The following is a 23,732-nucleotide window of genomic DNA, read 5'->3' as shown; positions in this document are numbered from 1 at the left end:
GTGAGGCTTCAGTGTTTATTGACTGAACTGTGTGTATTTAAGTGGCTTCTAGAGTACCTTTTTGTCCTTGATCACTGTGCCACTGGAACCAAGCTACACCCGACTGAAACCCCCCAGTAAGGGTGTAACCCCTGTTGGATTGTTTGTGTTCCAGTTCAGTGAGGACCTTGCTGGCAGTTCGGGCTGGACTGTTCTTTCCAAGAGCAGGGTCAACACTAATATGCATATGGCTGGGTCCAAACTGAGGTGACACAGTGAACAAATGAACGATGGCTTGGAAGTCTACTCCAAGCGATTGCCAGTAGTTAGACTTATTTCAATAATTCCTCCCATCACATCATACCTGCCAACGTACAAATGAATGCCACTGTGTGAGGTGGTTGGGGCCTTGAAGGGGGTGGGGCCTCATGCTGAGAGCTGCATAAGAGGCACTCTGCCACTAACCAAACCCCCATTCTGACCAAGGGTCATTGAGGCTGTCGCCGATGTCCTGCGGTATTTTCATACCTCTAATGGACATCGGCTGCTCACAGCCTTCGAAAATGCGCTGAATATCCACTGTCTACAGTGGTTTTCAGCTCGTTTTTCTGCCACTGTGCAATTTTGGCTCCTCACCCTATGACTATTTGAAGGGAGCTGAAATCGTGTGACACACGGTGGCACCGTGTGAGTTGGCAGGAATGCCACATTTTGTGTGTTTGTGGCTCAGTGTTAGCACAAATGCGTGATTACAAGTTGCACCGTATAGCTGGGCTGGAAACTCCACTCGTAAACATCAGTACCATGCAGTAACATCATTTCGATACCATGGAATTGCAAGTTGATCACTACAGAACGAGGAATGACTGTGCAGGTCTGGTTTTTCCATGTGAAATTCTGCGTGGACTTTGATGTTCCTTTAGGATTAACTCTCACGTTTAACAGCGCTGAGCATGTGGTAAATGAGAGCATGGGCCAGTGGGGGCAGAGATTGGCAAGGGAAGGGGAATATGTGCCCTGCCAGTGGGGAGCTTTGCTTGGTCCTCTATTACTTTGACGATGGTTGGGTGTGTTCCGAGGTTCAGGGCCGCGCTGCACTTGCAGACCACAACGATTTAACTGGATAGATTTTTTTTACTAGTGGTGAAAACGAGTCCAGTGTTTTCACACTCAGGAAATCCATGTGCTGGAACACTGGGTTAGTTATTAAGGGGTGAAGCGGTATCCCACCCAGCATTACCTCTCCGCTCAACCTATAATTGGGGGCCTAAGTCTATTGATGGAGCAGATTCTATCTGCAGTCAGGCATTGTTTTAATTTTGTGCTACAGACAGACTGCATTTAAATTGCCACACACATTTTGATGCAAGTTAAAAACATGGCACATGAAAAACATGATAGTGAGGCCTATTCAGTCTGAAATGCTTTTGCTGAATTAACATGTGTTTTTGCAGTGTAGAGGAAAGTGGCCTTTTTACCTTTGAAGATTAATAGAATGTGTTTCTCTCTTCCCAGCTCATCCCTTGCAATCTAAATTCACTATTTCTGTCTTAAGAGACTTTGACTTGTTGCATATTTTGATAAACATTTCAGTTAATAACACCTCTTTTTATAATGTGTGTGAATTAATAATGCACCAAACACTACACAGGGGACTAAATGCTTTTTTGCATGAAAAGCTATCTAAAACATTAAAGCATGTTGTTGTGTGCGCTGTAGTAACTGTGTGTGCTTTTAAAATGTACACTAAAGCATGAAAATGCTATTTTGCACATTGCACATTTTTGCATGTTGTACACAAATTAGAAAAAGCAGCTTTATACTAATAGCTTGGCTAGGTAAACATTTATAAGGGGTATTAGTATGGAGTTGGGAAACATAATGGGCTGATTTACATGAAAATAATATTTTATTTGTGTCTGTTTATTTTTGGGGCCTACACAAAACATGGCTGCCTGTGAATCCATCAAGGCTATGACTTGTAAAGAGAAGGGTGCATGCGCAGACTGAGCCAGTTAGTTAAAAGTATCCATCTGACTACGCTGTGGAAGGAAGGAAGGATGAATTAGAATGAAACATTTTTCCTAGTAAATGTTGCAAACGTTTATAAATGTATCGAATCATTTGCGCTTCTTTTGTTAAAACTGGTAAAGTCAGGTTTTTAGAATGAGTCAGGGTAGTGAGAACTCATGCCATCATGACTGACCAATCATGTACAGGTTTTCCTGAAAGATGCTACATCTTTGTGTAGTCTGCCAATAATTAGAGTTTAAATAATTCCCTTTCCGGAGGAGGGGCTGGCTTTCTCAGCTCAGCTGGCTTCTAGGCTCATTAGGGGGGTGTGTGAGCTCCTGAGAGAAGGAATAGATTAGAACAGACATCCTATGGGTTAGGTACGAGAAACGTCCCGGGAGATTGCTGAAGGGTGGTTGCGTCCAAGGAGAGTCAGGGGGAGGTTTCTTGCTTCCACGTCATATCTTGGCACTGCAGGCCACATTCCTTTGAGGCCTGTGAAGGGCGGGCTGCTTTCCTCTTTAGACACAGAGATGCACAGAGCAGCAACAGATAGAAAGGCTCTTTAGATTTAGATGCTAAACTTTAAGTTTATTTTTTGACTAATTAATTAGGTCTAAAAAGATTTATTTGTTTTATGCATTTATTTCTCTTAATGGGAGATTTTTGCCAACTATTTAATTATTGATTAGCTTTGCAAGACTATTTTTCTTAGAAACTCTTTAAGAATTGTGACTGAAATGTTGCGCAACATTTTCTTTCCTACATGTAATGCTGATATGCAGACTGTAATGTGTTCCGTATTAATGCTATTTTTCATGTTCTCCAAATTCTGTAACCTGATTGATATTTTACTAATGAATAAAGGGTCAGAGAAAAAAAATTAACTTTTGACTAGAAAATAAAACCCTTTAAAATACTCAACAACTCTCTTTATTGGCTTGAATAATAAATAGCATTTTTTGACTGTTCAGGTTTATTTAAATCTCCTGAAGGTAATACATGGTGTGAAGGGCCCAACACCTTTTGAGCGGTAAATTAGAGGTAGCATGAGGGTTTTACATTGAGAAATTACCAGAAGAAATTACCGCTCCATCACTATGCAATACATACTATGGAGAACCTGGAGTCAGTGTGCTAACCTTACCTCTCTTCTCTTTGTTTTCAGTCATAGAGAGGAGAAGCAATGGGAAATAGCGGTTCAGGTAAGTACTGCAGAAATGTAGTGCTTAGAATGAATGTTGAACAAATCCAGTCTCCTGAAAACCCTGACAGCCACGACTGACATCTGTGTCCAGGTTGCCTAAGCATTGTTTCCAATAGGTCGCCTACACCTCTAAACTTTGAGGGTCTAATTCAGCCATGAGACTATCCTGCTATCCACCCCAGGGAGCTGTACGTGAAGATCTATAGAACAAGCCTAGATTTCTGCATTGAACTCCACACAAAACTACCACTAAATCGGTGCTAATTTGTAAAGAAATAAATGCCAGGGCTCTTATCAGGAGGCCACTGCAGCTTAAACCATACATTGCCCCTGCTGTGCTGCCAATGATACAACTCAACTACTGACCATCACACTCCTACAAGTGTGACAATTTGGAATAGTTCAGGTCCCCAAAGCTATATGATTGGCTTGGGCAGCAGGTAACATGCATTTTTAATCTATATTGAAATAATAATGAACTGTTATTTTCGTAATCTCTAAATTAGCCAGACAGTGCCACCTTGTGGCAGACTGTCATAGGCGCCGGTGTTGCAATTAAGTGCCGGTACCGAGCACCAGAGACCCCCATCTCAAATTAAGCACTGGTTTAAATGTTCTGCCACAATAGACTTGTGAAAGCAGCAGTATAAAACAGACAGATGTTTTTGGCGATACTATACATATAAGCGCAGGGTGACTGCCTCAGAGTACGGATATTTATTCAGTTTGATTCAATTGAACTTGGTATTTGTAAAGTGCATGGCTACCTTGACAAAGCTTCCCAGCGCTACTTCAGACCAAGACAGCACAAATGCCCTATCTAATGCTGGTATGTTTTCAATAGTTTCCTGAACTTTACTTCTGTCTGTTCCAATTTCAGGGATATAGGTAAGCCATTCCACACTTTCGGCACACAATAGAAAAAAGCGCAGCCCCCAAATCTTGCTCTCCTGATCACAGGGACCTTCAAAAATCCATAAGAAAGTGACAGAAGAGCATTGTGCGGGGTCATAAGGAGAGATCATCTTTGAAATAATTGGAGGGCTGTTGCCATGCATTATCTTGTGGGCTATACACAGGGCCTTGAATTGAATCCTCTTTCATACAGGCAGCCATTATAAGGCTACCAATGCCAGGCTTGCTGACTGGTATTTGGATATTTTACATAAAACTTCAGCGCTGCATTCCAGATTACCTGTAGTCTTTTAATAACATACTTAGGAATTCAAATGTACATAGTCTAGCCTTTAGCAGACCCTCCTCTGCACCACCACTCTCTTTGTAGATGGTGGAAGCAATGTGGGACATTTCTTCAAGGATCTGAAGATACCAAAGCAAGTTCCGAGAGTTTGTGGGCCTGAGTTTCCATATTAAGCCTGTCATCAATCCAGAATCCCAGATTCTTTAAAGCCGGCTTTGGTTTGGGACAATCACACAGTTGCTCTGGCCAGTCAATATCTAACCATTTTTAGGGATGGTTACCCATAGTCATGACTTCAGTCTTTCCACCATTCATTTTCAGTGAATTAGCGGCCATCCATTCAGTGACCTTTGTTAAGCATTGGACGAGCTGGGGCGGGGTATGGTTAGAGATGAAATTGATTGCCATAATAATTTGCATGTCTTCCGCATATGAAGTTAGGTCCAGGCTGAATGGCTGAATGAGCTCCGCCAAGGGGCGACATAAATATTGAAAAGTGTGGAGCTCAGGGAAGATCCCAGACCATCAGACAAGCCAATTCGTTGACCTGTTTTAGAAAGATTCTGAAAACTTGGTTATTTCCAAGGGCGGAAAACTAGACCTTCTACGGCCAGCCTAGGTTTGCCCACGTGCTAACTACTCTGAAGTCTAAGTGCCAGGATACCCGTAGGGTGACAGTTTTTATGCTATATAAATATACTATACAATACTATACAATACAATACCCTTCAGATAAGAGGAAAGACATCAGAAGGGAAGACTTCCTCACACACCATAAAACATCTTTCAGCCAAAAGGGCTGTAAGTGAATTTAGGGTAGCGTCCTCTATTTCCACTTCTTTTAACCTCTCTCTGAGAGTGGTGTGAGAGATGGTATCAAATCCCACATTAAGATCTAGCATGATCAAGGTGGCCGTGCCACCCCTATCCAGAATCCTCCTAACTCTTCAGTGGCTGCAAGTAGATTTGTTCAGTACTGCTCCCCTGTCTAAAATCCGTTTGTGTGGGTTTCTAGATAGACAGATAGATGTTTAATAACATGCGTCTCAAGGACTTTGCTGGCTGCTGGGAGAAGAGAAATAGGTCTGTAGTTTTCTAGTGAATCTCGGCTGGCAATAGGTTTTTTTAAACGAGGTTTGACTATTGCCTGTGTCCAGGCTATCAGAATGTTACCGCTCTCCAACGAGAGGTTCAAAACATTCATTAACATGGTATTAGGTATGGTTCCACCTTTTAAAAGCACATCTGGAGGAAAGGGTCTAATGGCGACCAAGACTTAAAGGATTTAAGAAATGCCTCCATAGATTCAGTCTCCAGTGCTGGAGCATTCTTTACACAGTGATTTATTTTACACCCTGATATCCCCCTCAGACACTATGGTCTCTCCCAACGGAGCTGAAAATGTTCAGCAAGTCTAGGGGAGGTGATGTGGGGTGAAGAAGTTTCGCTCTCCCCTATGAGGCTGCAAATGGGATGTTCTGTGGCTTAGAGGGATGGTTCTACTCTCTGTGGCTATGCCTTTAGGGGCCTTTCTTTTGCCAGCAAGGGAGGTGGGGGGTTGTGACCTCCCAGCCCCCGATATAAACACACCAATTCAAACACGGGCCATGAGTGTTACACAGAATGCCGTCAGTGGCAGGACAAAGTCCTGTTGGCGGGGGAGGGGCACACCGTTCGACTCCCTTTTCCTTTGCTCCTGTGGACCATGGCAACTTGTATGTGGGTATTTATATGGGTAGTTTAGTTGCTGCAAAATTTGCAGGTCTAGCTGTGGGAAGCAGAGACTATCAACCTGTGATGTCTATCCTTTTATTTTAGCAGCTCTATAAGGGTTGCAGCCAGCCTTTGTGCTGTTGCCCTTCTGTGCCAGTGGCATAGGTGAGAATGATGCTTAGCATGGCAAGACCACTAGCACGGCTAAAACACCCTGGATCTGGTCTCTGCTGACCACATTTATTTGTATCCTTGGTCACATCAGACCTCGGGTTCCCTACCAATATCATCACATGTCCTTGTAGTGGCTGTATGGCACACTAAATCCTTTTCCATCTTGAATTATGATAAGACCTAACAGAGTCAACAAGAATAATTACAAGTGTCCATTTAGTCACCAGAAATAGTCTCTGAGTTTCTGGCTTTGCATCGCATATGGCCAGAATTGTGTCTCTGGATTCCTTATGGCTCAGCACTACCCATCTGCACTGTGGGTTTTGGGTGCTTTCTGAACATGTTTCTCCTACTGGGGAGTTGGCTCAGCTCTCTTGATGGTAACAGTGAGAGGGGAGAGGAGTTAGCCTAATGGCTAGGGCGGCTGACCTCGAATCTGGGGAACCGGGTAAATCACTTAATCTACCTGTGCCTATCAAAAATGAATGTGTCCTCATGTAATGCAACTGGTGCTATGTAAAGCGCTCTGATACCTGATACCTCTGGGTCAAGTTCCCACTATATAAAAATAAATATAAATACATATATATTTTTTTTAAACGTTGGCGGTGTCAAATACCCTACACCCCAAAAAATATTTTCATTCTGGGATCGCTCTTTTCTAGGTTGGGGGAATTTCATAAAGCCAAGTGTCCTTCATCCTTTTGAATAGCAAACCCTTATGCTTTGCCTTACTAGCTCCAATTCTCTGTGGGTGTTGGTAATCTTGCTACCCTTCACTACAATGACTGCCCAGTGTAGTCCATGGTGTTCAGACCACCAAATGTATTGATTTGATAAGGACTATAATCCTGGCAGTTTGGGGGGACCTGATCTCAGATCGCAGTTTGTTAACATGGGAAAAACTTAGCGAGAGGGTTGGGCCAGGTTTATCCAGGTTCAAATACCTCCAGCTGGCTATCTGGGTTCAGGCTCAGTTACAAACAACCAAGGGTGGCTTATTAGGGAAAGGCACCGACTTAGAGTATAACCTTGTGACCAGACCTCGAGGGAAGAAAGAAGTCTCCTTCTGGTATCAAGCAGTGTTGGAGGCAGTGAATGGAGAGTTCAAACTTTCTCAAGTTCTATGGGGGAGTGAAATACCAGGCCAAGAATGCGACACTCTGTGGCAAAACTTGTGTAAACTCCTGTATGATATAGTAAGGCCGGCGTGGCTAAAAAGGAATCATCTACGTACTATCCATAGGGTCTATTTCACCCAGCTGAAGCTCTCTAAAATCAATAAAGAGCTGCCTGTATGCTGCAAGATATGTGGTCTGGCCTCGGCTTCTGACACTCATATGTTTAATTGTTTAAAGAGTGCCCAGCTCTGGCCTCCTTTTAGGACAGTGTTGGCAAATTTATGTCGGACTTAATTGGAATCCCTGTTATCATCGATTTACCCTTGGTCTTTTTTGGCCTTCAGGATAATGTTAGAGGCCGTGCAAGATCGCTACTTTTTTACGCCTTGCTTCTGGCTAGGAGACAAATATGCATAAAATGGACAGAACTCATCCCTCCTACCTTTTTGGACTGGCAATCTTCAGTTCTTGTGACTTCTAAGTTGGATCTATCGAGAACTGGCAGGCAAAAGAAGAGAACTTTCTGGAATATATTGAAATCAAGATGGGACCCGGAGTGGGGGTGGGGGGTTAGTTTGTTTTTTTCTTCCCTCCAGGGTCCTATGATTATGCTGCCTGAATACTCTAAGGCCAGGTCGAGACCACTTCCAGTATGAGCAGGGAGCTCCCAATACAAAGGCCATCTAGCTCTAGAAGCTTGTAAAATAGTTATCTCAGTGGGTGCTTGGGTGTGCACATCAGCAAGTCTAAGTGCCGGTAGGTGGCCGATTCCAACCCTTAGCCACCTATGCCTCTCAGTTTGCTGAGTGTGGGTACGGACGACCTGAGTGTATATTCAAAGTGAGATGGTCGGCAAATGAGGAAAAAAAAAAAAGGACTATAATCCTAATTTGGCTAACGGGTGGGGTAGCTCTTCTCCATTGGCTGGTGCGATTGTTCGTATTCGCCCTCCTTTATTGGTATGCCTTTGATTTGCATACAGTGGCTTAGATGTCCACTTGATGTGTTGATGGGATGGAATCCCTGAGCAATCTTCCAAACACCAACATAGGTGGATGCATTTATCAATCGAATGAAGTGTTTGTGTGTATACTCCGAAAGTGTTGTGCAGTGACCACTCCATGCCTTTGCATTATTCTAGTCCAATACACAGTGCTTTGCTTAGATTTATCTCAAACTTCTCCACTTTCCTGTTGGCATGAGGTCATTAGTGTATGGTTTGTTTTTTTCAATTAAAATTTCGTTAGTGGACCAACGTGGATAATGTGGCCTCAAGAGCTGCTAGTACAACTACCTAATTTCCTCTCTGCTAACGCTGCACCTCAGCCATGGTGCTCACTTCTGATCTCCACTGCCACAAGCTAAAGGACAGAGACATAAGGTTTCTTTTGAGAGTTTTGCAATTTGTTCATAAGTAGGCCTAGGCAAAGTTCTGCTATGCGGAACTCTGCAAAGTCACCAAAAAACTCTGCCACGCTACGCCAAGTTCAACAAGCGGTGGGGTGCGTTACGTTGTGCCATTTCTGCAAATGTGTAGCACCAGGTGTTGGTTCTGTGCTGTAAAATCAGCTCCAACTGCACCATGTGCAGTGCAAGAGGGTGCTGCTTCTTTCTGCTGCTCAAGTAGATATTCTACTCGAACTGGAGCTTCCTCACGTAAAAGGATTTTCCTCAACATGAGCGTTAGCAACCATCTGCGACTGCCCGCATTAAGAAATCTCGGCAGGATGTTGTCTGGAGTATGTTTTTCCTCGCTTGCACTTAATGTTGGCGCGTGCAAGCGAAGGTAAAAACTCTGCTCTGCTGAGTTTTTTGGAACTCAGCACACTATGTGGGGAGTGGGAACAATTCTGCAAACACCGTGAGCCGAGCAGAATTTCACTCCCAGGCCTTTTCATAAGGGGAATGAGTTTGGTTTGCAGGATGTTTTCCACAGCTCCTGACAAACTCTAAAACATTGTACATTCCTCCTATAGATATATATCTCTTGATTGTTTCCACAAAAAGGCATGCCACTTTCGTCTGGGAAATGTTTAAAACATAGATTATGATGTGAAAGTTGTAACCCTACACTCATCCAAACTTACTTCTTTAACTAAGATCTAAGTTCATCCAGCGCATGTTCTGTGTTCCATGGCTAGTTTATCACCATCATAGGACTTTAGTCAAATTGAGAACATTGTGCAAAGAGAGGACTTTTATTTTGCACTCCAGTAGAACGGTAAGGAGCTGCGGGATCTTTGAACCATGGGGCAGACTTGGTTCCGCTGAACGTCAGCCGAAAATTGAAGCATTCAAACAAACATGTCTTTACTTTATGGACATGGTTAACCTAATTGAAGAAATTCCGTTCAATCTAGGTGACCAACTGTTGTGTACAATGGACGTTGAGTCCTTGTACACAAATATTCCCCAGACTGCAGCCCTACTGGTCATACAGGATATAGGCCTAGACCACACCGTGTCCCATCCTTATTTATTCTCCAATTATTGGAAATATGCCTGACCAAGAACTTTTTCACATTCGAACAGCAATACTACCAGCAAGTTAAGGGCACATCAATGGGCGCAATTTTTGCCCCGAATCTAGCTATACTTTTTATGGACAACATCGAGACCAATACCATACTGGCCCCCTCTAACCCCTTTTCGTCAGCCATCTCCATCTGGAGACGCTACATCGATGATATTTTTCTAATTTGGAATGAAAACCTTGACAGCCTCAAACAGTTTATCCATTGGTTAAACATCAATTGCTCAGGCTTAACCTTTACCAGTACAGTTGACACCCAGTCCATTGCTTTTCTTGATCTAACCATTTACCATTCAGAAGGTTCTTTACACACTAGATTGTACTGCAAGCCAACTGAAAGAAACACGTAGTTAAGCTACAATCACCCGAGAGCACTTAGGGGCTCATTGCCCTACTCGCAATTCTTGTGCATAAGAAATTGTTATGCGAAAGAAGATTACTTCAAGGAGGCCACAGTTTTAACGAATAAACTAAAAGAGAGGGGCTACCCCAAAAGATTGGTCCGCAGAGCAGTTAAAAGGGCTTCGTGCTGCCCATGGGAATCTCTCCTATGCCCCAAACAAAAACGAGTAACAAAATAGCCTGTGTAACCACCTTCTCGCCTGTCTCTAATGCCCTGAGAAAATGCATAATACGACATTGGCCCATATTGAATGCTGGGATACTACAAATTGACCGTCCAGTTTTTGCCTTTAAGAAAAGTTCCAACTTGAAGGACCATCTTGTGAGGGCTGCACTACCTAGCCCACCCCCACATACAACAATAGATTCTCTTTGGAATCAAGCACCTCTTGTAGGACATGCCAAATGTGGGTCTTTTACTGTGTGTGACCTTACTATGGAAGGCAAATCCTTCAGCTTTAACAATGTTATGTTTCAAAGTAAAACCTTTACTAACTGCAATACCAGTGATGTGATTTACTTGATTGAATGTCCATGTCAATTGTTGTATGTTGGTCAAACCGTGCAAAAAGTCAAGACAGGAATATGCCAGCACCGCAGCAGAATCCGTTGTAAGACTGTGAATGCCCCCTTGGTTGACCACTTTATGGAAAAAGGACATACTGAGGATGACCTGAAATGGACTGTCTTGAAATCATTGAAATTGCCTCCTCGTGGAGGCGACATGGCGTGCCTACTCAACAGAGAGGAACTGAAAATGATTATACTTCTGGATAGTATAAGAAGTGGACTTAATCGTAATGAGGATTGGACCGCACTCTTGTAAACCAGTGATTCATCTTTCTATAAACCCATGTCTGCCTAACATTACAGCTGTCAATTGTAAAAAGTCACTCGCATGTTCACTGCACCACTTGTTCCTAACTCAATTGTTCTCTTATCACGGTTAGTAGCACAGCATTCGGATCTCCGGATTTTTGTTTCCTTTCCCTTTCTTTCTTTCCAATTTTTATGCCCTTTTTGGATTACGCATTCTCACTGCGCCGATCCCTATCCCTTAACCCCCCTCACAACCTTGGACGTGTACAATAACTTACACCATTCCAAGATGGCCGACCTAATTCCAGGGGACTACTTCCTCCCCTCCCAATATGGCCACCATAGCCATTACGTCGGCACTTCCGCCCCTTGCAGCGTTGATACCGACTTATATATACCGGCTCTCCACAAAGAGACTTTTCCTCTGACCGGTGCGATCCTGCCCCGCATTGGACCCGTGAACTGAACTATTAGGTGAGTCATTCCACCATGCTTCGGCAATTGTATATTACTATATTTCCCAGGCCAGCCCTACAGCTTGTCTTTCCCCCTGTCCCAATAGGTTCAGACATTGTTTTCAACGAGCGGTTCCTGGTTAATTGAATACGGGACTCCGCCGGAGGAATTGCAGGTATGTCCATCTCTCCGTCTAGTACCCCACGGGAACCGGCAGCGGTTTATGGTTCTATTAACGGAGAACCCTTCCTCCACAGACACGACCACAGCGTCGATTCCTTCCGATCCTGGGCCATTCTCGACCCTCGGTACTAACGCATACTGCCCGACACTACGATGTTCGGCAAACCCTACGGATCCCTGTTCCTTGTGCCTTCATTCTAGGCATAGGTATGTACGCCGAGTCATGTACCTGGGTTCTCGACCTACTAGGGTTGCCTAGTTCTCACTCTCTCCCCTCACTTCCACAGAACCACCCCTTGGTTTGGAACGCTCGATACCAGATGCCTTGGACCCAACTCATGACAGTTGTACATATGTCCAGGTACCCAACGTTACTTTGAACTCTCCTTGCCCTGTCCACAGCCATGGGCAGCCACTGTCACTTCATTATAAGTCACAATAACCGTCCTCCACAACTAGCTTCACTAGTCACACTAGTGACCCTCACCTACAACCACGGGTAATTCTTACCAATTTTAATTCCTTGACTGTCTGTGGAGTGCCTGTCACAACACACGTTCTGCACACTCACGTATGGCAGTTATTCACTATAAGCATGGTCTGAAAATCCGGTCAGAATTGTTGTTCTAGGAGAGGTTTTAAACAAATGTTCTTTATGTTCCCTGTCTCCCTGTTCTCTTACAGGCTTATAATTCAGGCAAAACATTGTCAGTCCTGATGATGATCCTTCATTTTTAATGGGATCGAAACGCCGTAGACAGTTGATGTAGTTATGAACTAGTTCTCCATTGTGTGACCCAATTGTGTTGTACTACATGAGCACAGCTAGATTGATTCTGCTACTTCATTAGCGTCTCACTAGTTTTCTAACTTTGCCTGAGATACACTTTATCCTTGTAAATATTGTTTGTCATGTTTTATTGTTGTGTGGACTGGATGCAGGATTGCGTCCCACTGTGAATTTGTGTGCTGTGAAATCCCCTTTTCTATTGTGTACTGAATAATAAACAGGGTACGGCTGGACACCTTATCATTATAGCACAGATTGTGTCCTATAATCATTCCAAGTCCCTACAGAAAGTTGTCAATGACCTTTGTTGCTTTATACAATTTACTTCTGGTGGGGCCATCTTCAATTTATTCAGACTTAACCATCAGGATTTGGCCTCGTCTCTCCACTCCCAATAGAGCAAAGGTAGTATATTTGCTTTGTTTGAGGAAATAAGGAATATCTATCTATCTATTATCATTGAATCCTAAAACAACTACAGAGATCCATCAAATCTTTCAAAATGACAGGTGTAAATAACCCTGCCGGATTTATCCCGAACAAAATCAGCTAGTATACTGGAGGAGAAGAATGTTGATGAATTGTGAGGAACGAACATTGACTTCTTATGTAGGGGCTCTATTGTGGTACATTCAGGTGCTGACTGTTCACATGCTTTATTTAGGTGATCCACTCAAACCGAACTCCACACTAAACACTCCTCTTCTCATTAGATGCAGGGCACCCTCTATTGTACAATTACATACCACAATTGGTAATGCTATCTAATATCTGCTTTCTGTAGCACCAGCAACTCCAGCATCAACAACAACCACAACCACAACAACAACCACAACAACAACTACACCAACAACTACAACAACAACTACAACTACAGAGCCACCTAATACTACCACAGAAACACCTCTAACAACATCGGCAGTTACAATGGACACAGTCAAAGAAATATGCAGGTATGTAGAATTATACACTCTCACACGTTATTTACGTTTCACAATACCAGGAGGCAGAAATACTAATGGTACTCCAGATGTACACAGTATGAGTGATGATGCTCACGTTGTGCCTTAGTAATGAGAAGCTCCAATATACACAGCGCGGCACAAGACCAAAAGTGCTCAGTGCAGCCTGAAATACACGAGTGTACAGATCTATGAAGAATACAAAAGTTTTCATCTCTGTGGTTTATATCATGTTGTCCAGTTGTTTGCAGAACAAGAGGAATGCCAGAAAGAGTTCATTTGCACAATTAGAATCACATTTCACACTATACTGCAAACACTCCCTTCATCTTGGCCAGTTACGCGCCACCAGCTCATAGCTAATGTCCCAATCCTTGTGATAATCATCCATGATCAGTCTGCTTAGAGTATTACTTTATTCACACTTTCCCCCAATGGCAATCACTTGAAGTCGCAGGCTATCTCCCCTGCCCAACTTATTCTGATGCCTTCCTCTTAGCCTCAGGCTCAGCCAAAGCAAGCCCCCTTATCCAGCCACTTCCTGTCTCCTACATTTTGATGCCTCAGATCGTCAAGTGCTTGGGGTTTGAAGCTTGTCTTCCATTCCTGTCAGATGATGAAGTGGCTTCTTATCCAGCCACTGGACAAAAGAGTATACAATCTCTGCTATTTATCAGGCCACTGGCCAACTAGCACATCATCTCTGCTATTTGCTGAAAACAGCACTATTTATCCAGCGGCTGCATCCAGCAGCTGCATAAATAGCACATATTATACATTATTTGGACTGACGACTGGATAGTATGAATGAGGTCTTTATTTACCCAGACCGCCATATGCCATGAACAATTATCGAAATAGAAAAGGGACTCCAGGCAATACGAAGGTGTTAACTATATCATAAATAGAGGTGTTTCTGACATATTAAAGTAAGTTCATATGCAAGACCACGAATCAAACTAAGTTGGTCACAGATTAAAAATTAACATCAATTTGAAATAAATACTTTTTTCAGTATGAAATTGAAATAAGAAATACCGATATCAGTGTCTGCAAACTTGCTTTAGAACACATACAAAAATACTTGACTGCAAACTGCTTCTTCTGGAACTACTATATATTGCAATACACCTCTTTTGTCCTACAGTCTTGGTGAATGGTTGTCTGTACATTGCTCATTTTGAGATCTGAAAAGGGTTATCTATGAGTATGTTTTTAGTATATGCTAAGTATTTTTTCTTTACTTTTTGAAATAATTAAAAAAAATGTTTATAGTCTTCCTCAAAAGGTTTTTCATGATTTTTGAAGATTTTGTGCCTCTCATGGGAGTGTGGGTGCTTGTTTTGGACTTGTTATCAGGAGTAATTGTGCTTTCTTTAGAGTTCAGACCTGGGAACAGATGAGCAGCAGATAGGCAGCAGCAATACGAACACAGGGGTGTAGGGAATATCCAGACCAGATATGAAGAGCGCCTTATGATGAATGTATCGAGCAGTGGCGGCTCGCTGAGGGAGTGCTGCGGGCGGTGGGCGGTGCGAGCAGGGCAGGGGCAGGGTGGAGGGGTAGTAGACGAGTTGGCAATGCAGCAGGTGCAAGTTAAATTGTTGATTTATTTACTTACTTTACTCCGTTCTGCCGTATGTCGGAGTCCACTACCCCCCACCCTGTCGCTTTTTACAAATTGCTTCACCCAATACTTGAATTTCAAAAATTCTTTTATTCTGTTGTAGCTAGATCATAAAGTATTCCATTATGATGTATTTGTATCATCAGTACATCTTAGTGCATTTATGAGGCATATATGTAAACTGTTGTTGCTTCACAGAACCTTTATATAGCACCAATGCATTTCGGAACCAGTCCTTCGTCAGGGGTAATCCCTGGAAAAGAAACAAAATTGGTATAAATCCGAGAACAGTTACGAATGCGAAAAAAGTAAAAGTGCTCTGTGCTTAATAATAGGCCGGGTGAAAGAAGAAACAAGTGAAAGGAACATCATGTGGGCAACACCACCAAGTGCCGGTTAATAAACGTGCTTGTGAAAACAAAGAAAAGAATGGACTGTGAGGTCGTGAAAACGGGCTAAGCCAAGGGGTGAAACGGAGTATCGACGAGTCCAGTTATTAAAGTGGTTCTATGCTGGTGATACGGATACATTACTGTTTCCTGTGTTTACTGTGAAACTCTTGCACAAAGTACATACTCGCACTACTATTCTTTAACGTTTTCCTTATTTAACTCGTCAATTGTTTTGAGTTTATTCTACGAACACAGCGCCACTATCGACCGGCTTCACAGGTATGCAAAACTAAGACGTATTTATCTGTACGTTATTTTGTACATTGCTGTATAGTTGTTATTATGGCTTGTTACAGTTTGACAGGCGTGGCCACATTGCGTTGTCGCTCACCGAAGGCACATCGTCCTTATCACCAGCATAGAACTGCTTTAATAACTGGACTCGTCGATACACCCTTGGGTGTGGGCAGGTGTTCTGTTTCTGTGACCGGATTACCATCTTGGCAGTGTCCAGTAACATAATTGTCTTCAAAGAGGCCTACCCTGACACAGGAAGATGTAGCTAACACCTGGGCCTGCCCCCTCTGTTGTCCTTCTAGACAGCCAGGCATCAGTCCCAGTGGGAGAGGAGCTGCTCTCTGTTTCCACTTGTATCTAGGACAAAGAAGCAGACTCTAAGTGTCAATTGGCTGACCTCTTACACTACAGGGAAAGAAAAGCTGCAATAAGTCAACTTTCCTGAAACAGCCCTGCTGACCAGCTTCAACTGGACTTGCCCTGGATTCTGCTAGGGGCTAATGTTGGAGTCAATCCTTATCCCTAAATCTTGTTCCTGAGGTACTGGAACCCTTGGCTGGTGTCAGATTGTACTTCTACTGCTAAGTGCTTGCACTTTTTGCTCAATTTCTGCCTGGTGAATCATTAGGGGACCAGCAGCAATCTGGCAGCCGATTCGTTGAGGGTGCTTCGTCGCATGGGCTGACATCGCCGCAGCTCACTCTACATTCTTCTCCGCTGCAGGAATTCTGATTCTGCGGGCCCAATGCCAAGCTGCATCTGACAGTCAAGAATATTCCTCAGCTACAGCCTGCAGCCCTGCCCAACTCAGGAAATCAGAATTCTTGGAAATAATCTAAGTCCAGTGATAGAAGTTTCACAAAGTCTAATGCTGAGCAGCATACAATTGATGTCAATGATTTTCTGAGCAGGAACTCTGGACTTTTTCTGCTCAAAGCTTTCCTCACCTGCATCAACAGCTTCACCAAAGCATTTTTCTTTGTCAACCCATTGTCAACGAGCTCATCTTCAGCTTCAATCTGCAGCCTTGCCCCGCTGAGCACTCTACTTTCTTAAAATTTTTCATAGTGTGTTGGTAACTTTTCGATTGGGAAAATCCAACCTCTGTATCAGACTTGCGATCCATTGTGGGCGGTCTTAAAACTCACCCTTGTTCCAGTCTAACGTAAACAGTTGCCTTGTATTGGAGCTTTTCGTTTTTTTGGAGCTATTGTTATTAAAAACTTTAAAAAATCATATCTCCACTCCAGTTCCCCTTATTGGATTTTTGACACGTTGGTGTCATTTTCTTCAATAAAAGAATTTTTCAAACTATTTTGTTTCTTCTAAATGCTTTACACAATTTCCTAAGTTTAGCCTGCCTGCTTTGGGCCATAGCAACCAGGGGTTGAGCTCAGGTTTATATTAGTGAAACCTGTACTGGGCATAAAAAGAATAGTGACACTACTGCTTGAGGTGGACTACCATCCACCCCAACTAGTGATCCACTTTCTCACAATGAGACTATGCTGGGTTCAAACAGAAGGTGCACAATAAAATCCCTGACTGTCCAATGAATGTTGGAGGCTTGGCATGGTGTGCAATGGTGGAAATACCGTGGGTGCGGCTCCTCCTTTATGGCGGAGGACTGTCGCCCTCCCTACTGAAAGACAGCAGAGGCAAAGGACAAAAATAAGATGATAATAATTTTTTTATTCTCATTAGATTTTTTGTCCTGCAGGCTACAAGCTGAGAGAGGGGCATGGCCACCCACACTGATGCTGCAGCACTAGGGAGGAGGGGCGAGTGGTGGGCACTGCCATGTGCACATGATGGTTTGGCCGGCCCTAGAACCAAACTGTCAGGCTCACTTAGCATTTCTCCGCCTGAGCTGTGTAGTACAGATGGGTGGAAAAACCAACACAGGATCCCAGTCTATATCTGAACGCCGAACCGAGGCCCTCAGACCAACAGTATTCCCAGCATGAGAGCAGAGCTGGGACTGGGAGCTAGAACCCTGCACAGTGTGCAGCAGCTCCTGAATGCGAGGATCGGGAGCTAGGCGGCGGGCTTTAGAACCGGTAAGTGCAATTTTCTTCATTTATGATTCTGTTTTTTTGTTTGTGTCCCCCCTCCCCCTCCACCCGCCCACCACTTCACAATATGAGTGGCAGCTACTGCACTTTGGACAGACGATATGACCACCAGCAAAGTCTGAATGGGGAATTAGGTTGCATACCCTCCCCAGCTCCCCACACAGCCAAGGACTCAGTGGTCTGCTGGGAGGGGGTGCCTGAGAACTACATGTCTGTAAGCTGGTCCAGGAATTTGACATACAGCTCAGGAGTTGCAGTACTGGCAGAGGTCTTTGGCTGGACTCTAAAGCATCCTAACTGGTCTCCGAGAGTCATGGCTGACAGACTTCAATGAGGAGTTGGCAGGAGTTACCTCAGTGCAAACTGAAGACATTTCAGAGCCAGTTGAGGGTTTTGAGAGTCAGAGTGTCTGCATTTATGCTCTGTTGCTAAAGAGCTCTGATTGTTGTCAGAGTTGGTCTATGTTGCCAAATAACCCCAATAAGTGATCACTTCATCCAAGCCTGACATAGTAATCAACTGCACAATGCAACTTGGAAATCCGTTATAGCATGGTAAGCAGTGCTTTGAGAAATGAAAAGTCAAACAAAAGCAGTGCTTTGAGAAATGAAAAGTCAAACAAAGTGGTGTTGATGTGGCTGTTTATGGGGTTCTCTTATTCAGCCCCAAAAAATAAATGACATGCTTGGAGACACTACAGAACAGAGGAAGGAATAGGCTACTAGGTCAAAGACCAGTAGATTCAGGACAGGGGTGAGAATTACTGGGGGGACTGGCATGAACGGGACCAGGCCAAGAGTTAGCAGGAGCAGTGCCAAAGGGACCAGGTCAGTCAGAACCATGAGGATAAGGACTCGGGAACCAGGCTGGGGAGGACAAGGAAAAGGGGTCAAGACTGCCTGGAAGATCATGGGGACCCAAAGGAACAAGACCTGTTGTACCGGTAAAAGCATACTAGGACAATGAAGATGAGGAGGACCAGGACAAAGAAGTTCAGGACCCAGAGGGCTTGGACTAGGCTAACCAAAGCCTGGAGGAACAGGACAGTGTGACATGGACGTGGAGGGTAAGGAGGACTACGTTCAGCCAAGGTAACCAAACCAAGAGGACCAGGACCAAAGGGAGAAGGGCTAGCGCAACTTAGGGGACCAAGTCCAGGAGAGCCAGGAGCAATGTTATAAGGAGGAGAAGGGACATAATGAGGAAGAGAACAGACATTAGGAGGACCAGAAACAGGAGGGCTAGGGGTAGTAGGACCAGAACCAGATTGAGGAGGACTTGGGGGACATTATCCTTGAGGACCAAGAACAGGAAAACTGAGGCCTAACTGCCCGAATGTCTAGGCAATCTGAGCCAGGATGACAAGGGTTGGGAAAACCATGGCTACGAGGGACAGTAAGGTCAGGATCAATAGAACCAGGAAGGCCAGGTCATAGAAGATAATGGAGCTAAAAGAAGCAGACCTGGGGGGCTAGGCTAGGGTGCTAGGACCAGAGTGGACATAAAACAAGGAACAGGATTGCCAGGCCAAGGTAAACAAGAAAGAGGAGGATCAGGACTAAAAGGACAAGGACTGTGTGTCACAGAGATAGCAACACGTGGACTAAGGGCACCACAAGCAGATCTGGGACCACTACTAGCAGGTGAAGTATGTCCCAAAATAACAGGACAAGGATTATGAGGACCTGATCTGGGAGGACCTAGGTAGGAGGGCCAAGTAGAACAGGAGCAAAGGGTACTAGCAAGGCCAGGACTTGTGGTGCCAGGTCCAGAACAACAGGGAGGGAAGAATTAGGAAGAGCTGATCAAGGAAGACCAGGAAGACAAAGAAGTAACACGATCAGGAAGTACCAGCATTGCGATGACCAGGAAGGACTAGTGTGGCCATAAGAACCCGGATCCCATGTTCAGCACAGAAGGACTACTTTAAAGAGGCCCAGAAATACAAGAACCACGACTAAGGAGATCAGAACTTTGATGGCTAGGAGAATGAGGCAGAGGAGCACTAACTCAATGAGAACTGGAACAACAAGGACCATGCTACAGAGGACAAGGAGGGCCTGGCATACCAGCACCAGAAGGACCAAGAGAAGGAAAATGAGAACCAGAACAAGGTGGACCAGGATGACCAACACCACGAGGACAAGCTCTGTGACTAGGACCAGGATGTCCATGAATTTAAGGAACAAAGTGTCTAAGCCTAGGAAGAACTGAAAAGAGGACAGGACCAGTTGATGAACAACCACAAGGACAAGTAGCAGGAGAAAGAAGAGGGCCAGGAGGATCAGGCCAGATTAATAAAGACATTGGGCCCTTTTATGTAAAGGGTGCAAATAGGGAGAGTGTGCCCTATTGAATGAGCTGCCCCCAAGGGAACCGCAAACTTGTGCTGCCTTGGGGGCAGCGCATTCATGTGAAAAACAGAGCAGCTGCTTTGAAGCTGTTGCATGTTTCACAGTGCAGGTTGAACCCGCCTGCACTTTTAAGGGGGATTAGGCATCACCTTGCAGGCGGATGCAGGAGTGACTCCATCTCCCTTCAAGGGGATGTCTTGGGGGGCCATAGAACACCCTTCATCCCATCCAGGGGTCTGCCATCACAGAACGCACAGATAGTGTGCCACCTTTTCGGTGGCGCACTGTCAATGCGTCTCCTGACAGCTTCTTTGCCTCTGCGCCCACATCTATTAAACGTCTCAGGCGCAGAGGCAAAGGGATTCCCTCATTTGTTTGGGACCATACCCCCATGCAAATGAGGGAATGCCATCTGAAGACTGCGCTGGTGCTTTATGTGCATCAGCACTATTGGTATTACAGAAGGGGACGCAAAGTGTCTGTGGCCCCTTCTGTAATACCAAAGTGCCCCAGGGGCTTGCAATGTGGGCGCAAGCACCCGTTGCACCCCCCGGGGCACTTCAATATTATGGCCCCAGGTGGACTAGGAATATCAAGAGTAAGAGAATGAGGGCATTGGTACCAGTGAAAGTGAGGACCAGTACCAGCCCATCAGAGAATAGGAAGACCAGAGTGACCAGAAACAACAGCACCAAAGGATTAGAGCAAACACAAGGAGATGATGGACAGAGCGCTGACACTTTTCAGACACTCACCCCAAGTCACAGATCTGGGTTCGAATCAATCATTGTTCTTTAGCTCACTTTGCCACCCCAGTTCAGACAAGGCTATATACAAATCAGTCTTAACCCTGTGCCTCATGGGAACAGTCCAGCCTGAACTGCCAATCCATGTCTTCACCGGACCAGAAACAAGCATCTTGGGACCGTTTCGGGCTAACAGCCCTCATCAACCAGGCTAGTTTGAATCCTGTGGCAAAGTGAGCAAGGGACCCACGTCAGGGCATACCCTGGCAACTTAGGGTGAACAAAGGAAACACAAGGAGATGATGGACAGAGCACTGAAACTTTTCAGACACTCACCCCCAGTCACAGATCTGAGTTGAATCCATCATCTTTATTTAGTTCACTTCTCCAGCCCAGTTCAGACACAGCTATATGCAAGTCAGTCTTGAACCTGTGCCTCATGGGAACAGTCCAGCCTGAACTGCCAAGCCAATGTTTACCTGGACCAGAAAGAAGCATCCTGGGACTTGTTTCAGGCTATCAACCAGACTAGCTTTAATCCAGAGTAATACGGTTCCGAAATATGATTCTCATCATTCAAGGAACGTTTGGGATAACCTCCCTTACGGTCAATTTCTGAGACTGAGGCATAACTGCACTCGATGTGAGGATTTTTTTAACGAACTGCCACCCTGTTGGAACGCCTCAGCGAAAGAGGGTACCCAAAGACCTACTTCGTAGAGCTAGAAAAAGAGCCTGGTACTGTCCCAGAGATGATCTTCTGGAGATCAAACCGAAGGAGGACGTGGCCGACAAGTTGGTCTGCGTTACCTCCTTCAGCACTAAGAGCAATGCTATAAAAAAAGTCGTTAACAAATATTGAAATTTAATTGCAACAGAAATCGATATGCTAGACAAACCCATATTTGCATTCAAGAGAATCAAAAACGTAACGGAATATGTGGTGAGCTCCTTCCTTAAAACGAAGGAAGCTCCGGATATCCATACTCAACTCAACTTGCCCCCAATAGTGGGTCCCTTTAAGTGTGGCCATTGCAAAGCATGCCCACTCATGATGGAGGGTAAGACATTTGTCTGGTCAGGCAGAACATATTCAGTACAACACCACACCAACTGCAATATGAATGAGGTAATTTATGCCATCCATAAGATGCCCATGCAATAAAATCTATTTGAGTAAAACAAAACAAAAAAACAAATCACATATTCTACAACACTGCAATATAATCAGATACAGAACCAAGGGAGCACCATAAGTGGAACATTTTCAGCAACAGAATCATCCTGCTGATAGCCTTAAGTGGTGGATACCTGGAAAGATATTTCACAGCCCCAAGTGGGCGGGGTGGGGGTGATTGACCAGCATGTAGATGGGGCCATGTCATAGACTCAGTGAATAATGTTTTGAACAAAATTGAGGAAATAAGTAGACAGACAGGACTGTTAACACATATTTGATTATTCACTTATGCCTCCATTTTGTTCTGTAACCATGACCCTGTTTTGATGTAAGTCAATATATGGAAATATGCATGTATTCTTCTGGAATCAGCAGACAGAGTGGGTGGGTATAAACCATCTGACTGTCTAGTTATTTACCCCTCTCCTGTTCTGTAATCATGATTTTATATGTTGCAAAGCTCTGTATTGAAATATGAGTGGTTTGCTTTGTACCAGTACAAGAATTTGTTCAGGATACCTTCTGTGCGTACTGTACTTTACCCTCATACCCATTCTATCCAGACACCTGATATGGGTGGGATTGCAGTGCAATTTGTCAAAACACTATGGGCCTCATTTACGAGAAGTGATGCATTGCTGCATGAATGCAGTGATGCCGCACTTCTCAGTGCGCTTTCCTTGCGACATGATGGATGCGTCATATTTACTGTATGACGCATCATGTCGCAAGGACTTACAGATGTGTCAGTATTTCTGACGTATCTGCAGGCGCAAAAGTGACGCATTGCTGCAGTGTGTCACAAAAGTGACGCAACTCCAGCAACGTGTCCTTTCACATGGGGCAAACCCATGAAGCTGTGAAGCAGGCGTACGTTTTTGACGCATTTGCACCCTAGAAGTGGCGCAGTGAAATCTCGTAGATTTTACTGCGTCACTTCTACGAGGCTCACTTACATGGGAACGCCCTCCCTGCATACATTATACCTGACGCAGGCATAATGTAGCGCAGGGAATTACAAAGTGACGCATCTGCTTAGATGCGTCACTTTGTAAATAGGGTGCACCAGGAGGCATGTTTTACGCCACCCAAGCGTCACAAAAAGTGACGCATCGGAAGCGCAAAACTGTCAGAAGGCCTCATAAATAAGGCCCTATGTGTATGTATTACACTGTACACCTACGCCTCATACGGATATGCTCACTGCAGAGTGCCTACATCTATAAGGTCCAATACCATCTCTGATACACCTCTTACATTAGGAAGCATTGGGTAGTTAAACTTCTGGTGGACCATTTCTACATAGACACATATGGGGTTCTAATTTCATCCATTTAGATTTACCCCTGAGTTCGTTTTCTTCTACTGTTATGTAATAGTTTTGGACACTCCAAAATGTGTGCTGTGTGTACCCTTTATCTCGTAATCCTTATTGACACTCCAGTATGTCTGCCGATGTAACTGGACGTGTGTCTACTCGGAAGTCAATATCATTCAAATCCAGACAA

At 44.3% G+C, this 23,732-nt stretch overlaps 1 protein-coding gene across 4 annotated transcripts in view; it reads left to right on the top strand.

The window, feature by feature from the left end:
• Positions 1-23,732, top strand: part of C5_1H1orf162 (chromosome 5_1 C1orf162 homolog) — a 358,091-nt gene that overhangs the window by 109,299 nt on the left and 225,060 nt on the right. For all 4 annotated transcript variants that reach the window (XM_078641275.1, XM_078641272.1, XM_078641273.1 and 1 more), the window contains exons 2-3: positions 3,161-3,197; positions 13,376-13,544. In XM_078641275.1, the coding sequence (XP_078497401.1) occupies positions 3,179-3,197; positions 13,376-13,544 (188 nt within the window). In that variant the 5' untranslated portion in view covers positions 3,161-3,178. The remainder of the gene's footprint in view (positions 1-3,160; positions 3,198-13,375; positions 13,545-23,732) is intronic.

Source organism: Lissotriton helveticus, chromosome 5_1 (genome assembly GCF_964261635.1).
Source record: "Lissotriton helveticus chromosome 5_1, aLisHel1.1, whole genome shotgun sequence".
NCBI classification, from domain to species: domain Eukaryota; kingdom Metazoa; phylum Chordata; class Amphibia; order Caudata; family Salamandridae; genus Lissotriton; species Lissotriton helveticus.
The sequence above is the reverse complement of the archived record's forward strand: the minus strand, read 5'-3'. Positions and strand labels throughout refer to the sequence as shown.